General features: G+C 39.4%; 1 protein-coding gene across 2 annotated transcripts in view; it reads left to right on the forward strand.

Moving 5' to 3' along the window:
• pvrl2l (PVR cell adhesion molecule related 2 like) overlaps window positions 1–26265 on the forward strand; it is a 497519-nt gene that overhangs the window by 183177 nt on the left and 288077 nt on the right. For both annotated transcript variants that reach the window (XM_055017901.1, XM_055017902.1), the window contains exons 2-3: window positions 14363–14475; window positions 19820–20063. In XM_055017901.1, coding sequence (XP_054873876.1) covers window positions 14363–14475; window positions 19820–20063 — 357 coding nt within the window. The remainder of the gene's footprint in view (window positions 1–14362; window positions 14476–19819; window positions 20064–26265) is intronic.

A 26265-nucleotide genomic window follows, 5' to 3' on the forward strand; every position in this document is an offset into this window, starting at 1 on the left:
AGTGTTTGGTTTTAGCACCATCCTGCATGTCCAGCTTCTTTCTCATAAGACAGGAGTACAGAGTTATCTGGAGACCATGCAGCACCTAGAACAGCTCGTTTCTTTTACTGCAGAACATGTTCCAGCTTTGAAGGGTGTTCTGGGTTTTCAGCTACCTCTGGAGTCCTTCAACCAGCAAATATTCAGGCAGAAGCTCTCTGCTTTCCTGTATTGTCAGCTTAAGACTAGAACAGTGAGGAGGTGTGATGGAACTGTCATCTGTCTTGTTAGGTGTGTCGTGAAATATCTCTGGATTATTGCTGTGCTACTGTATAAGGCACGGTGCTGCAATACAAAGCTGCTGGAGTGGAGAGGTGGTTTTATTGCTTGTGAATTTCAGGTTTGATGTTTACAGACTGAGCTTCAAAGGACTTTACTGTAAATCTGTGTATGCTGGGTAGAGCAGAAGACACTAGCAAGCTATGTAATCTATTATTAAAAACTAGAGTGCATCTGATAAATACAAGATAACAGCTCTCATGGAAGAGCTTTTTTAGTATTGTTGTGTCCTACTGGTTTATTCTGTAAGGTTTGCTCATGCAAATGTTATTTTGTATAAGTAAGAGTTTCCTAAATGCACAAGTTTGCAGGTTTATTTGAGTATTGTGTTTCAGTGAGTGAATGCCCCCAGGAAGTTCGGATTCCTTATGCAGCAATTTGTGCCTTTTTTTGCATCAATTTATGTTGGATATGTCTTTACTTGTGTGAAAGTAAACACAAAACTGAAGCGCCAGGTGAGAATTTAGAGCCTAATGGAATATATATGGATCTAATTACGTTTTCCACAATAGATTCAATGGTTGTATGAGCTCATAATTCATATTTTGAAAGTAAAAAAGGGCCCAGTACTGAAGAAAAAAGACAATTGTTTCTTTTCTTAGTAAAATTTAAACAATAAGTGAGCTATTTATGTGATGTGGCACAGAAACATAACAGCAGTTTAAACTGTCATTAGCTCTTTAATAATTACCTGCATATGAACATCCAACTTCTGCATTGAGGAGCGGATTTGACCCACCATCTCTCTGTTGTAGTGTTTGCATGACCATTTTTATGCAGATGTGCATGTATGATGTACCTGGAAGCGATCTAATCTGAGGTGCTCTACAATTTGTACAACTAAATCGCACATCTACCACCTATTTATTATGGTAACAATGGCTTTAATGTGAAAAAAAAAAAAACGCTGCTACATTCATCATCAAAAGCACTGAAAACCTGATTAAAGATGACAACATACAGCAATAATTTAGTGTTGAATACCAATAGCTGGTGAGTCAGAGCTCATTGTAAGACACACACATTCAAACACACGCATGCACACACACACGCACACACACACACACACACACACACTTCATACGCTGCAACTGAAGAATCACATTAATGCTGTAATTGTGCGGGCGAGTTAAAACGCCTTGCATCTGTAAAAATACCAACTTTTCAGAAATGAATACCAGCAGACTTCTTGTGAGATAGTCCACAGCGCATTTTGGGGACAGCGCAGCAGATTTTTGAAAGGGTTTCGTAAGCCCACAGGCCATATCATTTTCTCAGCCCACAGAGGATTATGCAGCCCTTCAGTTCTGGCTTTAAAAAAAAAATCACCATAACTGCAGTTAATAGGTTGTCAGCTGACAACATGGTAACACTGAAAAGCCACCCACAGTGTAAACATGCCAATTATTTGAGCTGTCAGCCGCCCATTAATGTTAAAAAAAGTTCGCTTTTTTTTCTTTTTTTGCCTTTGTGGCTCAGTCTATCACACCGAACACCTATCTGACAATTAATGCCAGAAATAATTGAAAATTCTTTTGCTTGCTGACAATTAAAAATTATTATTTCAAAAGGGAAAATCCTAATTGGCAATTTCATTGCAGTTTTTTGGAAACCTTTCATTCCTCGTGCATAATTTTACCTTTTCTTCAGTGACTCACGCCCAGTTAGATTATACTTTGGAGTAATCCCTTGATACTTAGGAAGTAAAACACGAAAAACCTCTAAAAATGAAAGTTTATTGAGACAGAGGCAGTCGAAAAGGTGACTGTTGTGCTCATGAATACATTTCAGAGACATTATCACTTGCCTGGATGTGCCTGGTGGTGTATTTTTTTTAAATTTTTTTTAAAGCATTTTACTGTTAAATTTCTAAATCTTCTCCCTCACAAGGCGGAGGTAGTCTGGAAAAAGGCAGTTTGAAATCGCAGTAGGGAACTAATCACACAGATCATTTATCAACAAAGCCACAGTTACACATTTGCAGAGATTGTTGAGGATGTTTCCCGCTGTGGCAACCATTTCCAATTTTCTATTTAAATTCTCATAAACAACCCTGTGCACCTTCACTAAATGTGCTGCAAGAACTACGTCTAATCAGATGAAAACTAGGAGCTTTTTACTGCCAATTAGAGGTGATTCCAGGTCAGTGATGAGCAGCGAGAAGATAATATGAAAACTTTTTTTGCAGCAAATGTGAAGAATTGTGTTTATATATGGGTGGGATATTACTTTTCATGAGTTAAGTGGCTTTGTCATTTTTCAGAAAGTCTTACTCTGCTTAATATTTCATATATAGATTATCTTTTCTCTGAAGTTTTCAAAAGAGAAGACCTAAAAAGCCGTCAAATATCTTTAAAGATTCAAGTTTGGTTGCTTTTATTTGATGGTTTTTTTTTTTTAACAGAAGGAGTCATTTTTTAAAAAATTCCAAATATGAATATCTCAGTGCATGATAAACATCACTGTCAGTTTTGGTGTTTAATCGCATCTTAATACTGTTTATTTGTTAAATAAAAGCACATTCCTTTAACACTTAAATTCATCATTCGCAGTCTCTTAATATAACAGAGCGGTGACAACTAAGGAGCCATCTGCTGCATTTAACTGCTACGATAATTAACTTAAATTTCATTTCCGAAAATACGGACGTTGGTGATTTTGGAGCTGAATCCTCATAGCGCAGAATTCAAAAGAATAATTCCGCTATTTTCTGCTTTCGTTGACTGGATCCCATTTCTGGAATTAATTCTAGCTGTATTAACATCTTTGTGGTGGAAACGTACAGATGCCAGGGGCTGCCGGCTGCCAGCTAACGGTGACTGTTTGCGTGAAACCAAAGCCGTCCTTGTGACAACTAATCTCCTCTTTCCTTTCCCTCCGACACATTGCTGATCAGTGTCCTGTTACTGAAAAGCCAAAGCAAAATGCCACGATTATGAGCTGTCAAATGCCAATTACCGGTAATTCAGCTCCCTAGTGTGTGGCAGATGAGACAGTCGCTCCACACCAGCCCTCCTCCTCCCTTCTAATTCATGCCACCTTTGAAGAATTATGTGTGTTTTTTTTCCATGTGTGAATGTCACGAGCGTGAGATATTAATGGATGTTGACCGGTTTAACAATGGTACTGTGAGTGAAATAGCGCTGAGTGATTGATATCACATGCTGTAGCCGTTTATCACTCCTGATTTCGCATGTGATGGATGGCTAAAAGGATTTTCTTGCAAATACCACAACCTGTAGAAACACAGAACGACCACAGTCAATATTAACGATACAAACGACTGCTGAAGGGCATCTTAAATGGACTCGAAGAGAACTAGTACAGCAATCGGAGAGATCAGAGTTCCTCTAAAGTCAGTAAAACCCGAACTAGATCAGAAATTTTAAGGACTTTTTCGTTCGTCCACGTATCAGCTCTCACCCAGTTTCACATAATCCTGCTGACAGATACACAAAAGAACAAACAGTGATAAAAACATCGCCCAACTCAACTTTAACTAGTACAGTATTCTTCTCTGGTGTCTTATGTTGGGTTTTTGGGCTGATATATTTCACCTTCTTTGTTTTTTTCCCGGAAACCAATGGTGTGAACAATAATGAGGAAGAGAATTACAAGGACGTAGGAGAGGATACAGCTGGTCGAGACAAGGGAACCAGTCGAAGGGCAGAAATGTAGGACGGCCATGAACATTGACCAATTATAGTGTCTTTTTTGGCTGCATGTAGAGCCAGTCAGGTCTTTGTTTGTCTTGATTCCAGAAGGAATAAAACCAGCCATCCATTCAGAATTCCAGTCAGGAAGATCAGGATATCATGCTTGGAAGATGGGGATGCTCTTCCAAACACTGTGATGTTGGAAGAGATCAACTTACACTGTGGAAAAGGACACAACTTGTAGGGCACAAAGGGGATATATTCTGTATATTATATAGGACTTTGATTTGGAGGTCAGTTGCTAGGAGTTAAGGTATCTTGTTCTCAAATGATGGCCAAATAGTGCATGAGATGGACAGATGGACAGACGGACTGGTGATCATTGTACTGGTGAAGAAGGAGCTGAGCCAGGAGGCCAAACTCTGGATTTGTAAATTAGTCTTTGTTCCAATCCTCAAGTGGCCAAAATGGGTTTCCTCCAGGTTAGAGGCCCTGACATCCAGAGGGATTTCAGAGCAGAATCAACTGAGGCGGTTCTAGCATTTGATTAAGGTGCCTCCTGGGTACCTTCCTTTGGAGGTTTTCTGGGTACTTCCATTTGTCAAGAGACCCCAGGGTAGACCCAGAACTGGCTGGAGGGATTACATATCCCATTTGCCCTCAGAACGCCTTAGAATCCTCCCAGGAGGAGCTGGAAAATGTTGCTGAGGAGAGGGAATGACACGCTTAGCCTGCTGCCACAATGATCCGACCCCGGATAAGCAGAGGAAAATGGATGGATTTGTCCCGTCCATCCCTCTCCTCGTACTCCCACTTGATCTGAAATTGTATTTGTCCTCCTACTGAAGCTCTTCACATAAAATTACAACAATGCCACCAGCTACACCATGCCAAGGAACTGTGATTAAAAATTTTCACTGCATGAATTGTCGAAAGCTTTTTCCATCCCCTGTTAGCAGCTCAGTAATACCGCTGGCCTGGAGCTCAATGTATGCTTGATCACTTAACGCTCTTGACAGATGTCTCTAGAGAAAAGATGCTATGTCTCACCTGGCTGTGCATTTGTACCGGAGTGACAAAAGCTGGAGGAAACAGATATGATTAAGTGAGGTGATGGCACAGTTAACACTCACTGGTGGTTAAAAACCTGCCTGAGTGTGAAGTGTGTGAAGAAGGGAAATAGACGACATCCTGTAGCACCTATTACACTCCTGCCAGGGCTATTGAAAGCAAAAATGCCCGTTTCTTTCGAAAGACAAAGCGAAACATGACAAAGCAGTATTTACAGCACTTATAAAAAGCATTCACCCCTTTGGAAGTTGTTGCTTTTATTGCTTTTCAATGTTGAATCACAGTCACTTAATTTGGCTCATTTTGACAATAATTTACAAAGAAGGCAAAAAACCCCCAGATTTGTACAAAGTAATGCCAATTAATTAAAAATCTGAAATGTAAAATCAGCTATGGTGCATATATTAACCCCGGGTCAGTAATTAGTAGATGCACTTTTGGTCACAGTTACAGCATTCACATCTGGATGTTGTCATTTCACCCCATTATTCTTTCCAAACTGGTCAAACTCTTTCAGTTTGCTTGAGACACCTTGTTGTCTATAAACCATTTCTGCGTAGCTTTGACTGTTTGTTTTGGGTCATTGTCTAGCTGGAAAGCAAATCTTCTCCTAAGTCTCAGCTCTCCTCCGACTGCATCAGGTTGTCGTTCAGGATTTCTCTACACTTTGCTGCATTCATTTTACCCTCTAACTTTACAAACATTTCAGAGCCCCCTGCTACGAAGCATCCCCACATGATGATGATGATGCCACCGTCATGCTTCACATCATGATGTTGCCACCACCATGCTTCATATAATGATGCTGCTGCCACTTTGCTTCACATCATGACGCTGTGACCATCATGCTTCACAGTGAAGATGGTGTGTTTGTGATGCTGTGTGGTGTTTGGGGTCCATCAAACATAGCCTTGATGCTATGTTTGATGGCTAAAAAACTCTTCTTTTTTTTTTACTCATCAGACAATCACTGAGACACACTCACTGCATTCAGATGATCTCCATTTCACTAATTGTGTGACATTTAGCACCGTTTTGCTGCACCTGTTTTGCATTAAGTGAATCACTTTAAAGGGGGTGAATGCAAATGTAATCACTTATTTTACATTTTATATTTATTTAAGTAATTGGCTTGAATTGATTACTTTGTAGGAATCTGTTTTCATTTTGACATAGAAGAGTCATTTTTCTTGTCAATTCTTGTCAGAAAAAGCCACATTAAATCAAACATTATTCAGTGTTCAAACTACTAATTTTACTTTTATGGAAAACAGTCTCTCATTATTGAGTACCTCATGAAATGTCACATGATTTAAAAAAAACAAAAAAACCCTCTCCATTACCTGGTCCACAAGAAGTACATTTAAATATTGACTTTATTGTTGACGACTCTGTCAGTAATTTGATGACTTGGTAGTGATTTAGTCAAAAGAGGTAGAAAAAAAATGTGAAACTAGCTTCATTAGAAATTAGCGATGCAGCAGCTTTAGCTTTTCAAAGGCATTAATTCTCTCCATTTTATCATTTGACAGCTGCTGGCAATCACCCAGATAAAAGCTGATGTATCTGACATCATGACAGGCTGACAAAAAAAAAAGCCCAAAACAAAACAGCTGTGGTTCATTGCCTCTTATAAGTATGTGATTTGGATGTTAATGTGGATGAGCGAGCTCCCCATCAGCGCATTGCTCTCGCTCACGCTGCTCGTCTGTCTACATGGGGAAGCTCCGCATAAACAGGCAAATGCCACAAGCCTCTAAATGTCAATTAACTGTGATTCATCTCTGTGGAGCTTCGGGAGGGAAGCGGAGTGTGGCCATTCATACAACCACCTCCCTTCCCCTTTGACTTTCCATTTACGTTCAGTCGATGCTCCCAATCCACGGCCACTTCCACCCAGTGAATAAGCTGCAAATTGTGGGATCGCCGGGGTTGCGAGTGTATAATGGATTGCACTGTAAAGATAACATTATAGTGGTGCACTGACACCAATTTCCCTGATAGCAGGACATGCACATGTGCGGGATGAAAAAATAACCACAGCCGATGATTGAATGTGATCTCAAAGGGTGGAAAGTTGGCCCCTAATAATAGTCTTTGACAGTCTAGAAGGTGTGGGCTACAGTAAATGTGTGAGCTGGACTGTGGATCAACAGGCAGGACAAACATCTAGGTTTTCATCAGTTTTTTTAACCAAGCTTTGGTTGGATTTGTTGCTACGCAGCTGGAATTGTGTATAACGATTTTTTTTGAGTAAATCTCTCAGCAAAAGAAGAAAAATAATACAATAAGGATGAAAAACTCAAACTTACAGAGTCTAAAAGTGTGTTATTTTGGTTATTTGGAGGGTATTTGGCCAATCAGAATCAACAGTCATTTTGCACCTTCTCACATTTGTATCTTTAAAGATCTATTAAGGAAGTGTCATCGTCTCATAGAAGGAAACGGAACACTTTTTTGATGTGTTGGAACAAAAGAATCTTAGTAAAACTCCATGTAAATCAATTGAATCTTGGAAATTTTGACAAAAATAGTTAAAAAAAAAAAAAACATGCCTTGGTTTGAAAATGCATTCCGTAGTCATGTCATTGGTTAAATTCCTGACTTGATGAGACTCGCATGTATTTCATTACCCCTGTTTTTTTCTTTCTCCACATTTTTTTTGTCCATCTCCAGTGCAAGTTTAAGGCTAAATGCTCCAAAAACATGTTAATAATTAAGCATCTTTAAAAAAAAAAATACTGTCTTTTACGAAATGGATTTCCTCTAACTATCAAATCTATTGATTTTGACGAACCTATGCCTACCAAAGCAGTTGCTGGGGTCTTTAAATAGCAGGTAAAAATAAAACTTTTTACCCAGATTTAGTATTTTTTAAGGGAGGTGAGATCCCAAAACTAGACCACCCAGGTTGCACTTTAATAATCCCTCTCTGCATTGTTAAAATATGTTTAGTTTGAGTTGAACCAGAAGGATGATGTTTAAAATGATGATTTACAACAGTTTGAGTTAAAAAAAAATCACCTTTCACCCTCATCTTCTGTTCCAAAGAATGTTTGGCTAACCTGAGGATGTGGTCACTACTATTGGCCTGAGCTGTGCCAATAAACCCAGCTGTAATAAATCCGTGTTCTCTTTGGAGTATTTCAACTGTTAGCTTAATCTATAACAGACTAAAGTCAAATTTGAGCATTTTTATGACATTCCATCATCAGTATTTTCAGAATGACAACTGGAACACTCGAAACAAGTGTAAATTTAATATATGTTACCAGATGTGCGATGTTCTACTATATATTTGCAACATCAGATGACCTGCAACATGTTTGTCTTCGCCCCAAGTCAGCTGGGATAAGCTCCAACACCCCACGGCCCTAATGAGGACTGAGCAGCGTATAGATAATGGATGGATGGAATAAAAACACTGTAAATATTTTACAATTTACATTTTTAATTGGTTTTCATACAAGATGCAAGTTATAAACACTGCCTGCAGTTCAGTCCAGTTCAACTAAAAATTCTTTGAATTTTTATCATGTGACTGTTGGTTGCACCAGAGTCACTAATGGCTTAACATTTGTGATGAGGAGGTCAGATTTTTTTTGTGAAAATTACAGTTAATTTTTGTTTATGTTGGCTTTGGTTTTCCAACTGTATTCACAGTTAGACCGTCCTTGAAAACATAAAAATTTGAACCCATTTTTCTCAAAAACTACAGAAAGCGGGTTAGGCCACTCTGCTTCCAAACTTTTCAGTTATTGTCAGTACCGGCTTCTGGTTTTAAAGATATCTGCTGGTATGTGAGCATAACTTTGATGCTTCGCCCAAACTGCACCCAGCACAAAAATAAAAACAAGCCCCAACTTTTTGCGAGCGAGGAGGTCATGTTGATCCGTGTGTTCATTAAGATTTCAAACTTTCTCATTCGTCTCGTCTCGCTGCAGTCAACTCCGGCTCCACGGGGCTTTTTGGAGTCGGGCTCCGAGGAAATGAATCATTTCTGATGTGATCTCATCCTCACTGTTCCCGTCTTTTCACTCTTTCAAGGTTTCACTTTCCCCCCTCGCCTCACATCTCTTTTCGACCATTTTCCGTCTCTCGCTGGTTCTCTTTCCGACCTCCTCCTGTCTCCCCCTGCAGCTCCGCCGCCTCCAGCCTCTCCTTGCTTTATTCATCCCTTTAGTCACTTATACTTTTACACATCTTTCATTTTTCTTGACTTTTTCATTCTGTGTCGCTCTTTTATTCAGTTGCATTTATCCTTCCTCCATAAATGTTTCCACCATCTTTCCTCCCAGCTCCTTTCATGCTCTTCCTGAATTTTTCTCTTTTGCATTCCCTTTCACTACTTCTAATTTTCCTCCTTTCTCTTCATCTTCCTCTCTGTTTTTATTATTTTTCCCTCATGCGTCACAGAGCACATTTCATTGACCACTGTGAATAACCCCTAAAAGTTTATGTGCTTCATGGCTTTGGTGGGACCATCTGTTGTGTGTGTGTGTTTGTGTGTTTTTGCATTTCAGCTACTTTATGAATAGCGGGAGTTGTGTGTTGATGTGTTTAATTAGGGGAAATTAATTTACGTGTTTGTGTACGAGACAAGGAAAAAGAAGGGAAAGGGAAAGAAATGTGATGGAAGGAGAGGAAAATAGTGAAAACAAAGGCGGAATCTTGCTTCATTGCTGCTAACTGCCATTAGTTTGAATTTATGGGGTTTTTTGCATGTCTGTGGAATGGATAACTGGTTTGACAGCCCTTTGTCTTCCTCGGGGTGAAGACTGGTTCATTGACTGAATCAGTCTGATGCGCAGCAACATCACAATGAGATGCTCTGATTTATTTCCACACAGTCATCACACAAGCATATATATCACTTCACACATAAAATTCATTCTTGCACACATGGATGAACACATAGTTGTAAGTGCTAAACAACCCAGTGCAGCACATACTCCTGGAAAAACATTCCTTAGGGCCCACAGGTGTTACCAATACTGGAACAATACTGTATCTACTGTAGATATTGTACAGTTTACATTTTTAATTAGTTTTTATACATGGGCTCTTAGTAAACACTGCCTGCAGTTCAGCCCAGTTCAACTTAAACATCCCTGCATTTTTGTCACGTGACTGTTGGTTGCATCAGAGTCACTAATGGCTCAGGGAGGAGTGCAGATTTTTTTTTTTTTTTTTTTTTAAACAGAATTTTATTATTGCAAATCTTTCATTTTTGGCGATTTTATGAAAATAAAGTGATTTTGATTGAATATGATGAAGTTTTTCAACAGTATGTCACAGATGAGCAGTTCAAGGACTGTTGGAAAGTTGAAAATATGATGATTCTTTGAATTTTACAATTTCTGGCAGTGGTCAATGGTCTCATTTTAGCTTTTTTTTTTTTCAAAATAGCATATTTTCAGTCTTGCACCCACATCAAAACAGTGATTTGTGCACACACCATAATCACACATGCACACGTATGACTTCACACATCATATTCATTCTTGTACACATGGATAGACTCATGGACCCTTGTAAATCCAAAACAACCCAATAGTTCTAAGTAAACATTGCCTGCAGTTCAGGCCAGTTCAACTGAAAACTCCTTGAATTTTTGTCACATGAATGTTGGTCACAGCAGAGTCACTAATGACTCAATATTTGCAGGGAGGAGTGCAGATTTTTCAGTTTTTTTACATAATCTTATTAGTGCATATGGTTATTTTTTGCAGATTTTACAACAATAAGATTATTTTGATTTAATATAGTGAGGTTTTTCAACAATATGTCACAGATGAGCAGTTCAAGGACTGTCGGAAAGTAAACACTGCCTGCAGTTCAGCCCAGTTCAACTTAAACATCCCTGCATTTTTGTCACGTGACTGTTGGTTGCATCAGAGTCACTAATGGCTCAGGGAGGAGTGCAGATTTTTTTTTTTTTTTTTTTTTTTAAACAGAATTTTATTATTGCAAATCTTTCATTTTTGGCGATTTTATGAAAATAAAGTGATTTTGATTGAATATGATGAAGTTTTTCAACAGTATGTCACAGATGAGCAGTTCAAGGACTGTTGGAAAGTTGAAAATATGATGATTCTTTGAATTTTACAATTTCTGGCAGTGGTAAATGGTCTTATTTTAGCTTTTTTTTTTCAAAATAGCATATTTTCAGTCTTGCACCCACATCAAAACAGTGATTTGTGCACACACCATAATCACACATGCACACGTATGACTTCACACATCATATTCATTCTTGTACACATGGATAGACTCATGGACCCTTGTAAATCCAAAACAACCCAATAGTTCTAAGTAAACATTGCCTGCAGTTCAGGCCAGTTCAACTGAAAACTCCTTGAATTTTTGTCACATGAATGTTGGTCACAGCAGAGTCACTAATGACTCAACATTTGCAGGGAGGAGTGCAGATTTTTCTGTTTTTTTACATAATCTTATTAGTGCATATGGTTATTTTTTGCAGATTTTACAACAATAAGATTATTTTGATTTAATATAATGAGGTTTTTCAACAATATGTCACAGATGAGCAGTTCAAGGACTGTCGGAAAGTAAACACTGCCTGCAGTTCAGCCCAGTTCAACTAAAAAGTCCCTGAATTTTTGTCACATGAATGTTGGTCCCAGCGGGGTCACTCATGGCTCAACATTTGCACTGAAGAGTGCAGGTTTTTTTTTTCTTTTTTTTTTTTTTTACAGCATCTTATTAGTGCAAGTGGTTAATTTTTGTACATTTTATTAAAAATAAAATAATTTTGATGAAATCTAATGAAGTTATTCAACAGTATGTCACAGATGAGCAGTTCAAGGACTGTTGGAAACTTGAAAATGTGATGCTTTTGCAATTTCTGGCTCTGGTAAATGGTGTCATTTTAGCTTGTTTTTTTTTTCCAAAATAGCATCTTTTTTAACTCTGCACCCACATTACAGTGATGATTTATGTACACACAATAATCACACATGCACACATACGATTTCACACATAAAATTCATTCTTCCACACATGGACGCACATGTGGACGCCTGTAAAGCCAAAACAACCCAGTGCAGCGAACACTCCTCGCCCTTCTTCTGCTGCTTTTGTTAGCGACTGTGTTTTACAGCTGATTTGCAGGCTAAATCCCAGCCAGCGTGTTCACCTCCACGCTGCAGCATGTAACATATTGTCCTAATCAATCCCTCACACACTAAGAGGCTTTTTCAGTGGAACCACCCGGGGCTAGCCAGCGGTTAGCAAGTGCTTATCCCCCCTTTTCTTGTGGAGAGAGTGAGAGGCCGGCTCCCCGCAAGAATTTTATCTTTCCAGGCGCAGAGGCTGGCTGAGAGGCCAGAGTGCGAAGGGAGGTGGAGGAGAAAAGACCTTGGTGGGGTTTTATCGGGGGTCAGCGGGGGGTTCAGCAGGGGTTTGATCACTGAGCCAAGCACAGACAGTTAAAGGGAGCAGAAATGACTAAATGAAAGCTTCATTATGAGTCGCTAAATTGAGCGTCGAGAGGTTTGATTACGACGCTCTTTGTGGCGAACTGATTGGAACAATGGGAGAGTCTGTAAAAATGTCACTTCCATCCTCGTATGATGGTTTGTGGAAGCTGCCAAACACATTGAACTGCTGGATTTGGACCAGATTGCATTAAGAAAAGGATTACAAGTTCTCTGTTTTGCTCCCTCTGATCCTTTCCCTTTTTGTTTTTCTTTTCTTGTTCCATTTGAGTCATTTTTTGCCTTTTCTCTCTTGTGATTACAAGGAATTACAAGTTCATTAAAGTTCATTAATTTGAAGAAAATTACACAGGAACTGTAATTTGTTGGCAATGTATACATATATATCATTTATTCTTTAAACAAGACATAATTGTAGCTATTTATCTTACAAGTTGAGAGACTGTAGGTGACAACTAATACAAATAAAAAGAGAAGCTGCTGAATTCATGTCCGTATTTAGTGAACGCTCGTATAAAAACTCACATTTTTTGTCAACCTGTTGCATTTTCCCCTATGTTTATTGTAAAGCTTTGGAAAACAACCAAGACATACATGTTTTTAAAGGCTTCTGGTTGCTCTAAATGCTTCTAATTTATTTTATTTGACAAACATCTTACAATTTGTGCCATTTGGTTTACACAAATTTACAACTGCATCTTTTTTTGCTTTTTTGCACACAAACGATTGAAATCTTGTCAAATATTACTCATAATTTGTCTTCATTACTCAAAATATTTCCATAGTGACTCACAGTTTGTCCAAAATGAGTTAATATGAACCAAAATTACTTCATTTTTGTCCAAAATGACTCAAACTTCTTGGCCAAAATTTGTTTAAATTGTCCTGAAATGACAGAAGATTTTGTCTGATATGACTTGAAATCTTTACATGTTGTAACTTTACAAAATGTTATTTAATTTGATCAGTTTTATTTGTCTGATCCATTTGAAATTCTCTGGAAACCTGGATTTCCTGCAGATTGCACAGTCCTGACATTCAATTCCAGTTCTTGTCTGCTAATGAAAGGGCAGCACAGTGACATTTTTAGTACAAAAGGATAAAAAGCAAAGGTTCAAAGGAGGTGTTGCAACTCCTGATTCGTGCCTCCACAGAGGACCACTGCACACAGCTGATTGCAGAATAAGGGACGACTGTTAAGAAAAGCACTCGTCCAATTTAAAGTCGGTCACAGCCTGCAGGTCAACAGGTTGCAGCTCGGTGTCGAGGCTCCGTTTGGCTCCAGCCGGCCTCCTTTCATCTCCTTTTAAGTTTGAATGCAGAGATCTTTTTCGTCAAACCTCGGACCTGTCCTGCTCTCTCAATGCTGCTTTTTTTTTTTTTTTTTTTTTTTTTTTACCCTCCTATTGAATTGCAAACACGTGAAAGCAGCGTCCTGGAGCTCCTGGAGGCTCGCCCTCTAGCGATGCCTGCTGGAAGACAAGCTTTACCGTAATGAGCTGAAGGAAGCCGGCTAAGACTCTGCCCGAGGCCTGTTATCAAAGACGGATTATTTGGAGTTTTCAGTCTCCTTAATGAACTCGTTTCTGGTCTCCTTTCCCCCTCGTCATCTTTGCTCTGGTTTTAAATAGTCTGTCATACATGAAGGAGGTCAATCAAAAACAAAACCAGAGGGAGGGAAGAAATATCAATCACAGCAGCATCATTTAAATACACCTGATTCATAATGAATGCTTGCATCTTCTGTGTTTGTTCCCCTTTTGGATTAAATGCAAACAGCATTGTGGTTGTGTGTGTGGGTGTGTGTGTGTGTATTTTCTGGATGGTTGCGTAACCTCCTCTCCTCTTTGTCTCCAGGTATCGGCGCTCAGAAAGTGCGAGTTGAGGAGGAGCTGGAGGCGTATCCCACTGAGTCTGTTGATCTCCGCTGCCAATTCATCGATGGAGGAGGTCTCACTAAGCTCACACAGGTTGGCAGATCAAAGAGCACTTACTGAGTGTGTTGTGTTTTTTTGTTTTTTTTTTAAAGCGCCGAGGCTCAGAATGTGAGAGTAAGACTGACAGTGCTGTAATGCCTAATGGAGGGAATTCATAAGTAAAAAATGCGAGGAGCCGACCAGTTGATTCTAGGGGTCAAACGGGTCAGTTTCTTCCCTGTGATCTTTTCATTCTGCAGAAAAAAGGAGGACATGCAGATGCAGAAACTCAGTAAAGGAATCCTCTGTAGATAAAACCAGTGCAGATGTGTGTTCGCTGGGGTTTGGAAGTTGAAAATCGGTTCTATTTTTATGCACACATTGAAATAATCAGAAGATTTTAGGGTTTAAAAACATAATACACATACACATTTGCACACAAATGAAATGAAGTGGGTTTCTTCTTGTCTCTTTTTAAGTATATTTTCAATTTGTACATAAAAAGCTCTGAGTACAAAGGCGGAACAAATGAAAAAACAAATCTAAATACAGGGAATTACATTTGTTTGTGACTGAGGTGGAACAGTTTGTCAAAAACACAGTGTACAAGAAGCAGGTGTTTGAAGCCAGTGCTCCAGTGGAGTGATGCAAAACAGACGCACAAATTAATATCAGATCAGTGATTTAAAACTTCAAATAACAGTTAAACACATGAAACATTTCCATCAAGTTTTGACGGATGCTCTTGTCTTGTTCTGTCATCTTGTAACTGTATCTGTAACGTCTGTGCCACTAACCGTTTGTCTTAATAGGTCCAGGTACTAATAGGTAAAACTTTTTCAATGCCAAAAGATTATTTTTTTGTGCCAGATATAGCTCAGAAAACAAACAAACAAAAAAAACCCTAGTTACATAACATGGCAAATGCAGTGCCAAGTAAGAAAGCAGTAAGGTTTAAGTTTGATATATGACTTAAAATACAAATAAATACATTAAAATGAGTCAAAAATAGAAAAAGCACTCAGTAATTCTGGCAAACACTCAAACGATAATGAAATATTGTGCACTGAATTAATATTTTGCACATGAATTTGGAATATTGTACGAGAAATCTGAAGTATTGCACCTGAAATCGCAACATTGCGCCTGAAAATGAAATTGCTGATGCTGAAACTAATTGTGCACTTCCTGAGAAAAGATGTGATTGTTCAGAAAATCGGAAGAATTTATTTTTTTCAAGTACTCACAGAAAATACTGGAGAAAATATTGACTCTACATGCTGTTAGACATTTTGCTATCTACATTTTTATTTTGTTTCCATGCTTGTCTCCTCTGCTCTGTGTAAACACAGCCTGCAGTTCAACCGAAAGGTCAGTGAATTTTTGTGATGTGTTCATTGCAGCTTAGTCAATGAAGACTCCATGGTTGTACCAAGGAGCTCAGAATTGTTTGTTTTTTTACAGAATCTGGTTTGAGAAAACGGTTAAATTTTGGAAAATTTGTAAACGAGACATGAAGAATAAAATGAATTTGATGAAATACGGTGATTTAAAGCTTAGGTTTGGTTTTTTTTGTCGTTGAAACACTGAAAATCTGACTCTTCTTTCTACTTTTACATGTCTGCAATCAAATAAGTGTAATGTAATTTTGCAGATTTCTTAAAAAGGTAACCTATTTCAAACCCCCCTGCAGGTTTTGGGGATCAGAGGGTTAATTTTCAGTTTATTTTTGAAGCGTACCGACCATTTCAGCCTTCTGGAATCCAGATAATCAGCAGAAGGAAGCAACGACGCTCAGAGGAGAGGATCAATACGACTGTGTTCGTGGAAAATTCTCCTCTGACAAGTTTAGTGTCGCTTTACGCAAACATGGAAGCAGGCGGAAACAGCCATTCTCGACCCATCGCAGGTGTCTGTCACATGTTCGTCAGCAGTTTGACACTTTTCCTATCCTAAAGAAAAAAACACAGGAGGCTGCTGATGTGTTTGAGAGCTGATGGGATTCAACACTTAAACAATGACTCTGTTGGAACGCTAACAGTGTCTGTTTCCTCTGGCTTCTGGTGTTTCTTCGAAGATAAACCAAACACATCGTGGAACACAGAGTCTGCTCAGTATGCAGGAGCGAAGCTGTAAATCAACAAATTACCTACGACGTCAGAGTTTTCCTTAAAACAATGCTGTCTTTTGTACTATTTATACAGGATTACTATTACCTGGGGATCTCGGGTAATTAGTGAATTACCCCCCCACGTCTGTGTTTCTTGCAGCGAAGTCTGTGTTTGTGAATTTAGTGACATTACAGCCCGGATATGATGTCAAATCTGTGCATGTCGCAGCATCCGCTGTTGTCACGTCCATGTTCAAAGTGGCCAGCCGCTGCACGCAAAAAAAAAAAAAAAAAATACAGATACTGGTCGCGCGAATAAACATTAAAAACATTAAAAGCCTATGTTGTAAGAACGCTATTGTTAGGGTGTCGTTAGGTTTGGGCACAAAAACCACATGGTTAGGTTTATGGAAAGCTTGTGGTTTGGGTTAAAATGATCACTTTTAATGTGGTATGTAGTCGTCATGGCGACTCTAAATATGTCAAAGCAACAATGTCACTTGAGAACAGTGGGCAGCAATGTGGGGATAACGTTTGTATTCAGCCTGTTGAAAGATATGCCTATGAAAAGGTTTCTTCCTGCATGCTGCTGCGCATGTCATCCATCTCATTATCCTCCAAAATTTCCCTCTTGTTGATTTCATTTTGCCGTTTCTGCGAATGGTCCATAGGCCTGTTGTGTATCGGTCTACTCCTGCATTTGCTCCTAAAATGCTGTCAATAATTTCCACCGCAGCCTCCAGAATTCAGACGGGACAGAGGTAGAAAAAGGCGTGCAACAAAAAACAACAACAACAAAAGTACCTCCCAATCACTGAGATGCAGATTTGCACGGGACTAGTATTATCACAGGATGTCGGTGTTTGGTGAAATATAGTAGGTCATTTCCAGGGGAATTTTTACTTTACCAATTACCGATATGGCGTATTCACACAGGATTAAGATCACCGACGTCCTCCGCAATTATTACAAATCACCATTGGTTCCAAGGTAATACTAATCCCGTGTGAATAGGGATTTTGTCTGTCATTATAAGTGAAAAGCATCATTTCTGGCCAGTTTTTGAATGTTTAGTTACAGTTTTTGACTCCGTTTGTCTCAGTCTGACTGAATAAACAGAGCTGAGCACAACATAAAAATTAGATATTTTATTTGCAAGAGAGTTTATTTTCCCAGTTGACGATGCATTTGACACCACCTCAACTGTTAAATACCAAGCAGACTAAAGTGAAACCACTCTGAGCCGAGAGTTCAGTTTGATCCTGAGTGATCCCTCTGAGATGTGGGTGGAATCATTAGCTAATTTGTTCACATACAAATACTGAAACTGCAGACGGATGAAGCTGCCCTCTGATATTTTCTGGAGATTCATCCTCTAATTTGCGATGACATCCATCCCCCTCTTTGCAACCTGCAGCCCTCTCTGCTCTCCCTCCTCCCTTCCCTCCACACGTCATGCCTTCAGTAGATGTTTGCTAAATGTTTATTGATGAACTTTATTCCCTCTCCCTCCTGGTTTGCAGTTTGTATTGGCTGTCACTTTGAAAATTGCAGGCAAAAAATGAAATCAATCTTGCATAGCATCGCGGCGTTCTCCCTAGCGGTAGAGTCTCATGCATCCGCGGCAAATATCAATAGCTCTCACATATCAGAAATATAACAAGGAAAAGCCTGCAGGATGGCTCTCTTTCAAATTATGTTCTCTAATGCAGCAACTGGGACCTTGAGACGGTGTTTGCAAGTCGAACAGACCTCACATTTAATCCAGTAGCAGATTCTTGGCTTCTTCTTCAGAAAGCTTTAATTGAGTTTGACATTTTGCGACTCTAAGTTAAAATGATTTCAGTTTGCAGGAGCTGCAGACTGCAATATGCATTCAGAGGAATATCAGGAATTACACCACTTTCAAATATATAATGTCCATTCCAGTTTCATTATTTTCTGAACAAACAATCAGTGTATTAAACATGAGGTAACAAGACGATACTGGAAACATCGGAAGTTCATTATTGTCGTCCGTCCTGCTGATTTTGTCCGTTCACTAACATGGTCAGCAGCTGGAGCTTTGGGAGTCACTGCAACATGCAGCTCATGGAGGCAATTATGCTGTTTAAAAAACTTTTAGTACCCATATTGCTGCAATTTTTACAAAAAAACCCAACAACAAACCATGCCTCTTTGGTCTGATGTGATATTTTTAGGTTCAGTGTGACTTGCACTCCTGTGGAGATCATTACCTCTCCTGCCTGTTGCAATTAAATGCCTATAAATCCTCTTGGAAATAACAGGAAAAAAGCCAGACAATCATTATTTCAGTAACAAATTGATCCAGTGATGGTTATTTGTTCATCCACGGGGAGACTGAAGACAAGAACTGCTAGCAGTCAAGTTGACTCACTTTTAATGGAGTCAGTTTCCCCAAATGTAAGTCTTGAATTGGGACCCAAACTCCCAGAGTGTAACTTCATCCATGACAGAACTATTAACATTATGTTTACACTCTGCCACTCAAAACCTTGTGTTGTTCAGGAGACACAAACTCATCTCTGTGTATCAGTTTACAGTTTACATTTTTAATTGTTTTCCATATTTGTATCCTAGCTGCTTGGTGTAAACACTGCCTGCAGTTCAGCCGAATAGTCACTGTTCAGAGTAAGAAGAGTATAGAATTTTTGTTAGAGCAAACTCTTTATTTATGACAATTTCTTAAATGATGCAAGTAGAATACAATAGATTTTAATGACATATCATGATTTTAAGTCTCCTATTTGCTTTGTGTAAACACAGCCTGCAGTTCAACCCAGTTCAGTCAAAAAGTCCCTGACTTTTTGCCACATGACTGTTGGTTGCTGCAAAGTCTATCATGGCTTTTTAGTTGTACAGATGAGTGCAGAATTGTTTTTCTTTTGCAGAATCAGGTTAGTGCAAAAAGATGTGTTGTGCTGACATGTAGAATAAAGTGATTTTGATGAAATATCAGGACTTTAAGCTTAGATTTGGCAAATTTTCCAGATGTTATCAAAACTAAGAACTCTCAGAAAGTTAAAAACTCAGTGCTTCTTTCTGTTTCTACAGTTTTTGGCTCTGATAAATGATGTGTTTCTGGTAATTTTTTTTAACAATATCATGATTTTCAAACCTGCCAGTGGATTTTGGGGGTTCGGAGGGTAAATCCTTGATTTCCTCTTTTTTTTTTTTTTTTTTTTTTAATAAATGTCATTCTTCAGATATAGAAAAGTAGATAATCAAATCATAATCACTGGTTGTCACAAATTCTCTTCTCACCAGGTATCTTGGATATGGGAACCAGTGGATGGCCAGAGGGACAACATTGCTGTTTACCATCCAGTCTACGGACAGAGCTTCCCCAATCAGTCCTTCAAGGATCGAGTTGTTTTCCTTCACAACAGTCTGGAGAACCCGTCCATAAGGATTTCTAATCTACGAATGTCTGACGCCGGCCGCTACACTTGCGAATACGCCACCTACCCTTCTGGAAATGAACAGGGGACGACCACCCTCGTCATGCTCGGTGAGTAGAGCATCTGGATAACGTCACATAAACCTCCAACAGGAACCACGAGCGTCTGAATATTTCTGATGTGGCTGCAAACTTTTCGCATTCACATGTGAAAGGTTAAAGCAGCGAAAGGTCAACAGCATTTCCACTTTTCTGCAGAGGAGAACCGTGCTTGAAACAGGCTTTCAAAAGCTGTTCTGCTGCATCAGCCTTGACAAGTGCCTCCCCAGCCATCTGCTTATCACTGCTTTCTATAAAAGAAGTTCCCATTGGACCCAAAGTCTAAGAAGAAGCAATTTAAAGCATTTGACGAGTACTCTCAGGGTACATCCCGGTTAGCTGAAAAACAAGAAAGATCGCTCAGAAAGATTCAGATTCAGATTTGGCACTACAAGTAATAGCGTTTATATGTCGACTCACTTCATTTGCATGAGTGTGTTGATCAGGAGGAAGTCTGCACGATGAGATAAAGTGTTGCTGCTCAGGTTGAGGCTTTGAGTGTGTTTCATGCATGATAACTCTGATTGTATAAGTCAGTATTATCAGAACGACTAAGAATATTATCAGTATAGCAGCTTGTCGCATTTAGGTGTACAGTTTATTGGCAGTATTTTGCATAAGCAGATGAAACTCACTTAAACTACTGGTGTTAACTGCATTTGGAACTAATGTGGGTTTATCCGATAGAGTGATTCAGCGCAGTGAGCATCCCTTTGGCTCCTACATCTGTTTTCCCTCGTTGTTTTTGTTGACTTGCTTGCTCAACATTGTGTTGTGCTTTGTATTATCATGACGAGTGGTTCGGCATGAGTGGAGTTCAACAGATGCTCTACAGGTGTTAGTCTTCACCGCTATAACTTGCCAACACATTGTCACGTCTGTAAACAAAAGCATTGTCAGAGCCGACCTCTGCTGCGACCTCCGACATGTTTGAACGCCGTTGTTTAATCGAAGTCGGGTCTGTTTTGACAAGATGACGGGATTAATTATTTGTCGAGGACTGCGATTGTGGGAATCAGAAAAAGGTTGTTAGCATAATCCAACCGTAGCTTTGTATTCCCAGCTGTCTGGTGGAACAAAAGCAGCCAGTAGATGTTGTGTTCCAGAGTGATTAGTGGTGATTTATGGAAAGCAGGATGGGTTTTACCACAGCACAAATGCCAGGAGGTGAAAGGCGAAACGAGTACTGCTCAAATCAAAATATATCCAGAAGCGAACGTCTTCATGAAGATGAATCATCTACGATATCTAACAACCAAAACCAAAACTAAGAAGAAGAAAAAAATTATGGTTGTGCTCATATGTTTACATACCCTGGCAAAATTTGTGAAATATTGGGGGTTTTTTGTTTGTTTTTTGTTGTTTTTTAGATAAAACACTACCATTCAAAAGTTTGGGGTCACTTAGAAATGTCCTTATTTTTGAAAGAAAAGTGGTTTTCTTCAATGAAGGTAACATTAAGTGAATCAGAAATACAGTCTAGACATTGTTAATGTGGTAAATGACTATTCTAGCTGGAAATGACTGATTTTTAATGGAATATCTGCATAGGGGTACAGAGGAACATTTCCAGCAACCACCAGCAGCAAAAACCCTTGTGCAATTATGAATAAAAGTGTGAGTTTTCATGGAAAAAATTAAATTGTCTAGGTGATCCCAAACTTTTGAACGGTAGTGGGAGTTTGATCATGGAAAAACTTCCCTTTCATTTAGGGTTAGTGGTCAGACAAAGTCATTTATTATCACACAATTGTATTTGCTCTGATCATTCATATTTTCATTCAAGAATGGTACATATTTTCAGGGTATGTAAACTTAAACTAGACTACAAAGTAGCGACCCTAAACTAAAACTAACAATGTTGTACTAATTCAAAATGTTTCCGGAGTTCATGTCTAAGCCTTCACCACAAAACTACTTCATCTAGATCTTGTCACAAAATATTCACACCAAAAGCACCAAGTTCCTCTGCTCACCAGAAAAACCACCGCCGAACGCTGAATGAACAAGCCTTTTAAAAGTCAAAGGAACATCTTGATTGGCTGTGATATGGTCTGCTTCAGATTTCTGGCCTCCAAGACGATGGAGGCCAGACATCTGATTACTCTGATGCACTGTTTATAACTTTCATTGTGTCTCATTTAGTGAAAAATCCAAACAGTACACTGCTTAGGCTCATAAAGATGTCTGTGTTGCTTTTAAGTGCATGTTTGGATGAGACTTTGGGTCATTGTATGAATGGAATGAGGAAACAAAGGAGGAAAATTGAACAAATAATGCGCAAAACTGTAATTTAGATGTTTTCAAACTGTGAGAAATGCCTCCCCAGAAGCGCCAGAAGATATAAAGTAGGCAGAGACATGAGGCCAAGATCCCAGAAGAGACAGAGGGCTTTAATACGAAGTGAGATTAATGTGACAGTGAGGTATGTTGAGCCTGAAGCCAGAGCTGTCAGTGTTGGGAAGGTGGCTGTCTTTTGACCTGCTAGATCTCCGTGGCAACTGATGCTGCACAGAGAAGGTTCTGCTCAGAGATTGGCGTTTAATTCGGCTGTAAGAAGATTTCGCCAGTTTGTTTCCGGACGATATTCTCTCTGAATTCGTAGCAGAGGTAACACTGCAAACCTGCTGAGCTGTATGTTAGTGAATGTGACAGTAATGTGGCTCAGTTTATAGGAAAGGTGGTCTGCCATCATCAGGTTGCAGGTTTCTTACCAGCTTCCTCCACCGGCAGCGGCTTTCTGCAATCACACCTGCAATTTCTCCAGGAATTGCAGGTGTGATTGCATGAGTGCATTATAATTATGGTGGTGGTGGCTCAGCGGTTGAAGCGTTGAGCTACTGGAGGTCGAGGGCTCAAGCTTCAGCACCTAATCAAGATGCTTAGCCATATCTGGTCCAGGTGGGCTTTAGTGTGGCCGATCCTGAGCTCTGAACACAACGAAAAGAGAATATACATAATACATAACCGACAAAGCCGTGCAATTACAGTAGGCTGCTACTGGAAACTTACATGCATTCAGCTGGTGATGCAGAAAAATGCATAAATTTGTTTCTATGTTTGGTCCTGATTTGCTGCCAAAACTGTTTTCCTCTGCTGATACAGCTAACAAAACACAGATTAGAAAATATATTAGTCTATTCATACTTATCATATAGAATATTTAATCAGTAACGTTTATTTCACTTGGGTCTGGCTAAAAATGTAAGTGATCCTCACATATCCTTGTTTAAAGGGTCCATCTTTAAATGTATGAAGTTTTAGGCTTCAATTTTTAATGTGCAGCAGCTGTACTGAGAGTCACTGAGCGGTAAAGTAAATGTATTAACTTACACCATTAACACTTTTCTTCTCTTGCGTCGTTTGCATTAACAGCACTTTTTTTTCAATAATGAATTTTTACATTACTCATGGCTCTTCATTATAACAACCTGTTCCTCTTGACTGAAGTAGGTGCCATCGATGCATTTTGTGCAAGGAAGAGTCAAATGATGTTTAAAATTCTCTTTTATTGAAGCCTGCACAGAATCTGATCAAGAAAATCTGGGTCAGCAAAGACTGCTGAGAACTACTGATGTGATTCCCATTATTACTCCACCAAGGAACACAGCGGAGTTGTGTGACGATAGCGTACATTTGTTTGTCTGTTTGTCTGTTAGCAACATTACTCAAAAATGGATTAATGGATTTGGATGAAATTTTCAGGGAAGGTCAGAAGTGACACAAGGACCACCTGATTAGGTTTCAGCAGCGATGCAGCTTATAGTCTGGATCCACGGATTTGTTAAAGATTTCTGTATCATTGCGAGATAGCGACACAATGTCACTGTAACTATGACAACAAGTGAACACTACATCAGCTGCCTACTGATGATCACATGACTGTGATCCTACTACAAATCAGCCGCTGAGGACTTATCAGGACTTATCCAGTGGAAATGATACAAGGAACAACTGATTAAATTGTGGGAGTGTTTCTGACTCCCATCAGTTCCCACCACCCGCTACATATTTAGGTCACGTGATTTGGTATCCATACATAATGTACACATGCATAACACACACACCTGTGCTCAGCGCAAGGTCATTATGTTTGTGGATACTACTATATTAAATGGCCACATTCTATGTTGCTGTGATTTTTGATCATCAATAACTAATAAAAAAATGCTGCATTTGATTTTTAAAAAATGCTGCATTTCTGACACTGCTATATCGGGGAATGAACAGCCTTGGCAGAGTACTGTGCTCTCAAAGTGCTTTTCTTGTTATTGTAGTTGTAGGTTTTGTTGAACCAGCTAACACAAAGAAAACCTGGATACATTCAGCTTTCTTTGTAGTATAAGCTTCAGGTGCATGTCTGAGTGCTAAAAACAAGAAGAAAATAAGTTTTTGTCAGCTGATCAGCTGATTAAACAGCAGCGACTCTGAATCACAGCTTATAGAGGCCGTTAAGGTGCCCTAAAAGCCTAAATATCTCATTTTCACACTGTACATCAGATTATAACACAGCCAGTAGACATGATGCACATATATTTTTCAGTTGCATTTAATTTAAAGTTTCTAGGAACTTAATTATGTCCAATGTCAATCACAGATTATCGTCAATGAGTCTACTTAGAAATCATGAAATCCTTCCAAATCCAGAACTTACTTGAGAGTCGTCACATTTTTAGGAGTTCAGTCATGGTTGTCTGAAAACAGGAGCAACAAAAAAGCAAAAATACATGTATGTAAGACTTTGAAAACTCACTTTTTAATTTAAAAAAAAACAAAAACGAAACAACAAAAACCTAAAAGTAAACTAGTGTATGTTAGCTTTTCTTCTCTTTTCAGTTTAATTCTTGGTCATATACAAGTTGCACCACTGGAAACCCTTAAAGAAGGTGTAGCAATGCTAAAAGATACCCCAGCATCTTAATTTTTTAAAACTGAGTGCATGTTTAGTTTCTGTTAGCAGGGGACCCATCCTGTTTGTAATCGGAGACAGCTGGTGTTATTCATCCACCCACATGTCCTCGTGTTTGCTCTCCGCTTACAAAGGAATCAGATGCTGGTGTCTTTTCTCTCACAGTGCCGAGGAGGCTTCGTGAGTAACAACAGTCCCCTTGATTGATTCATGGAAGCAGCATCAAACAAGGCAAATAGAATGAGTTCTTGTGCGATGAGGACCTCGTACATTCAGCCGACCCTTCACCGTGGAAGGAGGAGGAAGGAATGATCTGAGATGATGGACTCTGAATTGAAAAGCCGCAGTCACTCACTGAGCTGTTTGACGCTTCCATTCATCATCTGCTGGTCAGATGTGGGAGATATTTGAGGCCTCATTTCTTGCACAAATTGGGTGCAATTTCAGAACCTTTCATTTATTTAAACCCAGTATAATCAAGTGTAAAACTGAAGGAGCTCATGGAATTTTGAAAGAATCGAAAGCGCACAGTGCGACTGTGCAGTTAATTAGTCGGTGCCTCGAATATTGGTTATCTGTGCCGCAAAAATAGCACACAGTGACTCTCCTGTAGAAGGCAAAAGTTAAAGTAAATTCATTACAGCATCCCAGTTGTTGCTGCCATAACGGTACACGGGGAGGAAGTGTTTTACAGTCTCTTTCATGTTGTCTCCCAGCAGGGCCAATAACACTTTCCCCGGTCGTCGTAGAAGTAAACCTTCACACAACAATACACAATCTACTTCTCTGGAAGCTTCTGTGACGGGAAGCAGAGCTCGCAAGAGATGCGGAACTTGGCCGTCTCGCAGAGGAAACATGCGGAGATATTCTGGCTGGCTCGCAGATGGATGTGGGCTAAGCCTCCTAAACTGCTGCTGCTGGCACCGAGCGGAGGTAGACTGGGAAATACCTGCTGGAGAGCTCACTGACTCGCCTTTTGTCTGGAGTTGAGGCCGAGCCAAGACTCTCTGGGACAAAGTGTGGTCCGTGTAAATGCATTTGGCAAAGTGTCTCAAAGTCGCAGGCAAAACGGTCGCATTTTAACTTATTGGATAGATAGAATCCATACGAGCCAATCACATTAGACCTTATTGAATCCGCAACTCCTGGCAGCCAATCATATTACATTTTATTGGATATAGAACCACCAGCACCATAATCATATCAAAACTTATTTAAGTGTGAATACATAATCCTGACAGCCAATTGTGTTATAAGTTATTGGATGTAGCAGCACGGTGAGCCAATCTTATTACCACTTATTGG

Source organism: Amphiprion ocellaris, chromosome 15 (genome assembly GCF_022539595.1).
Source record: "Amphiprion ocellaris isolate individual 3 ecotype Okinawa chromosome 15, ASM2253959v1, whole genome shotgun sequence".
Lineage (NCBI taxonomy): Eukaryota > Metazoa > Chordata > Actinopteri > Pomacentridae > Amphiprion > Amphiprion ocellaris.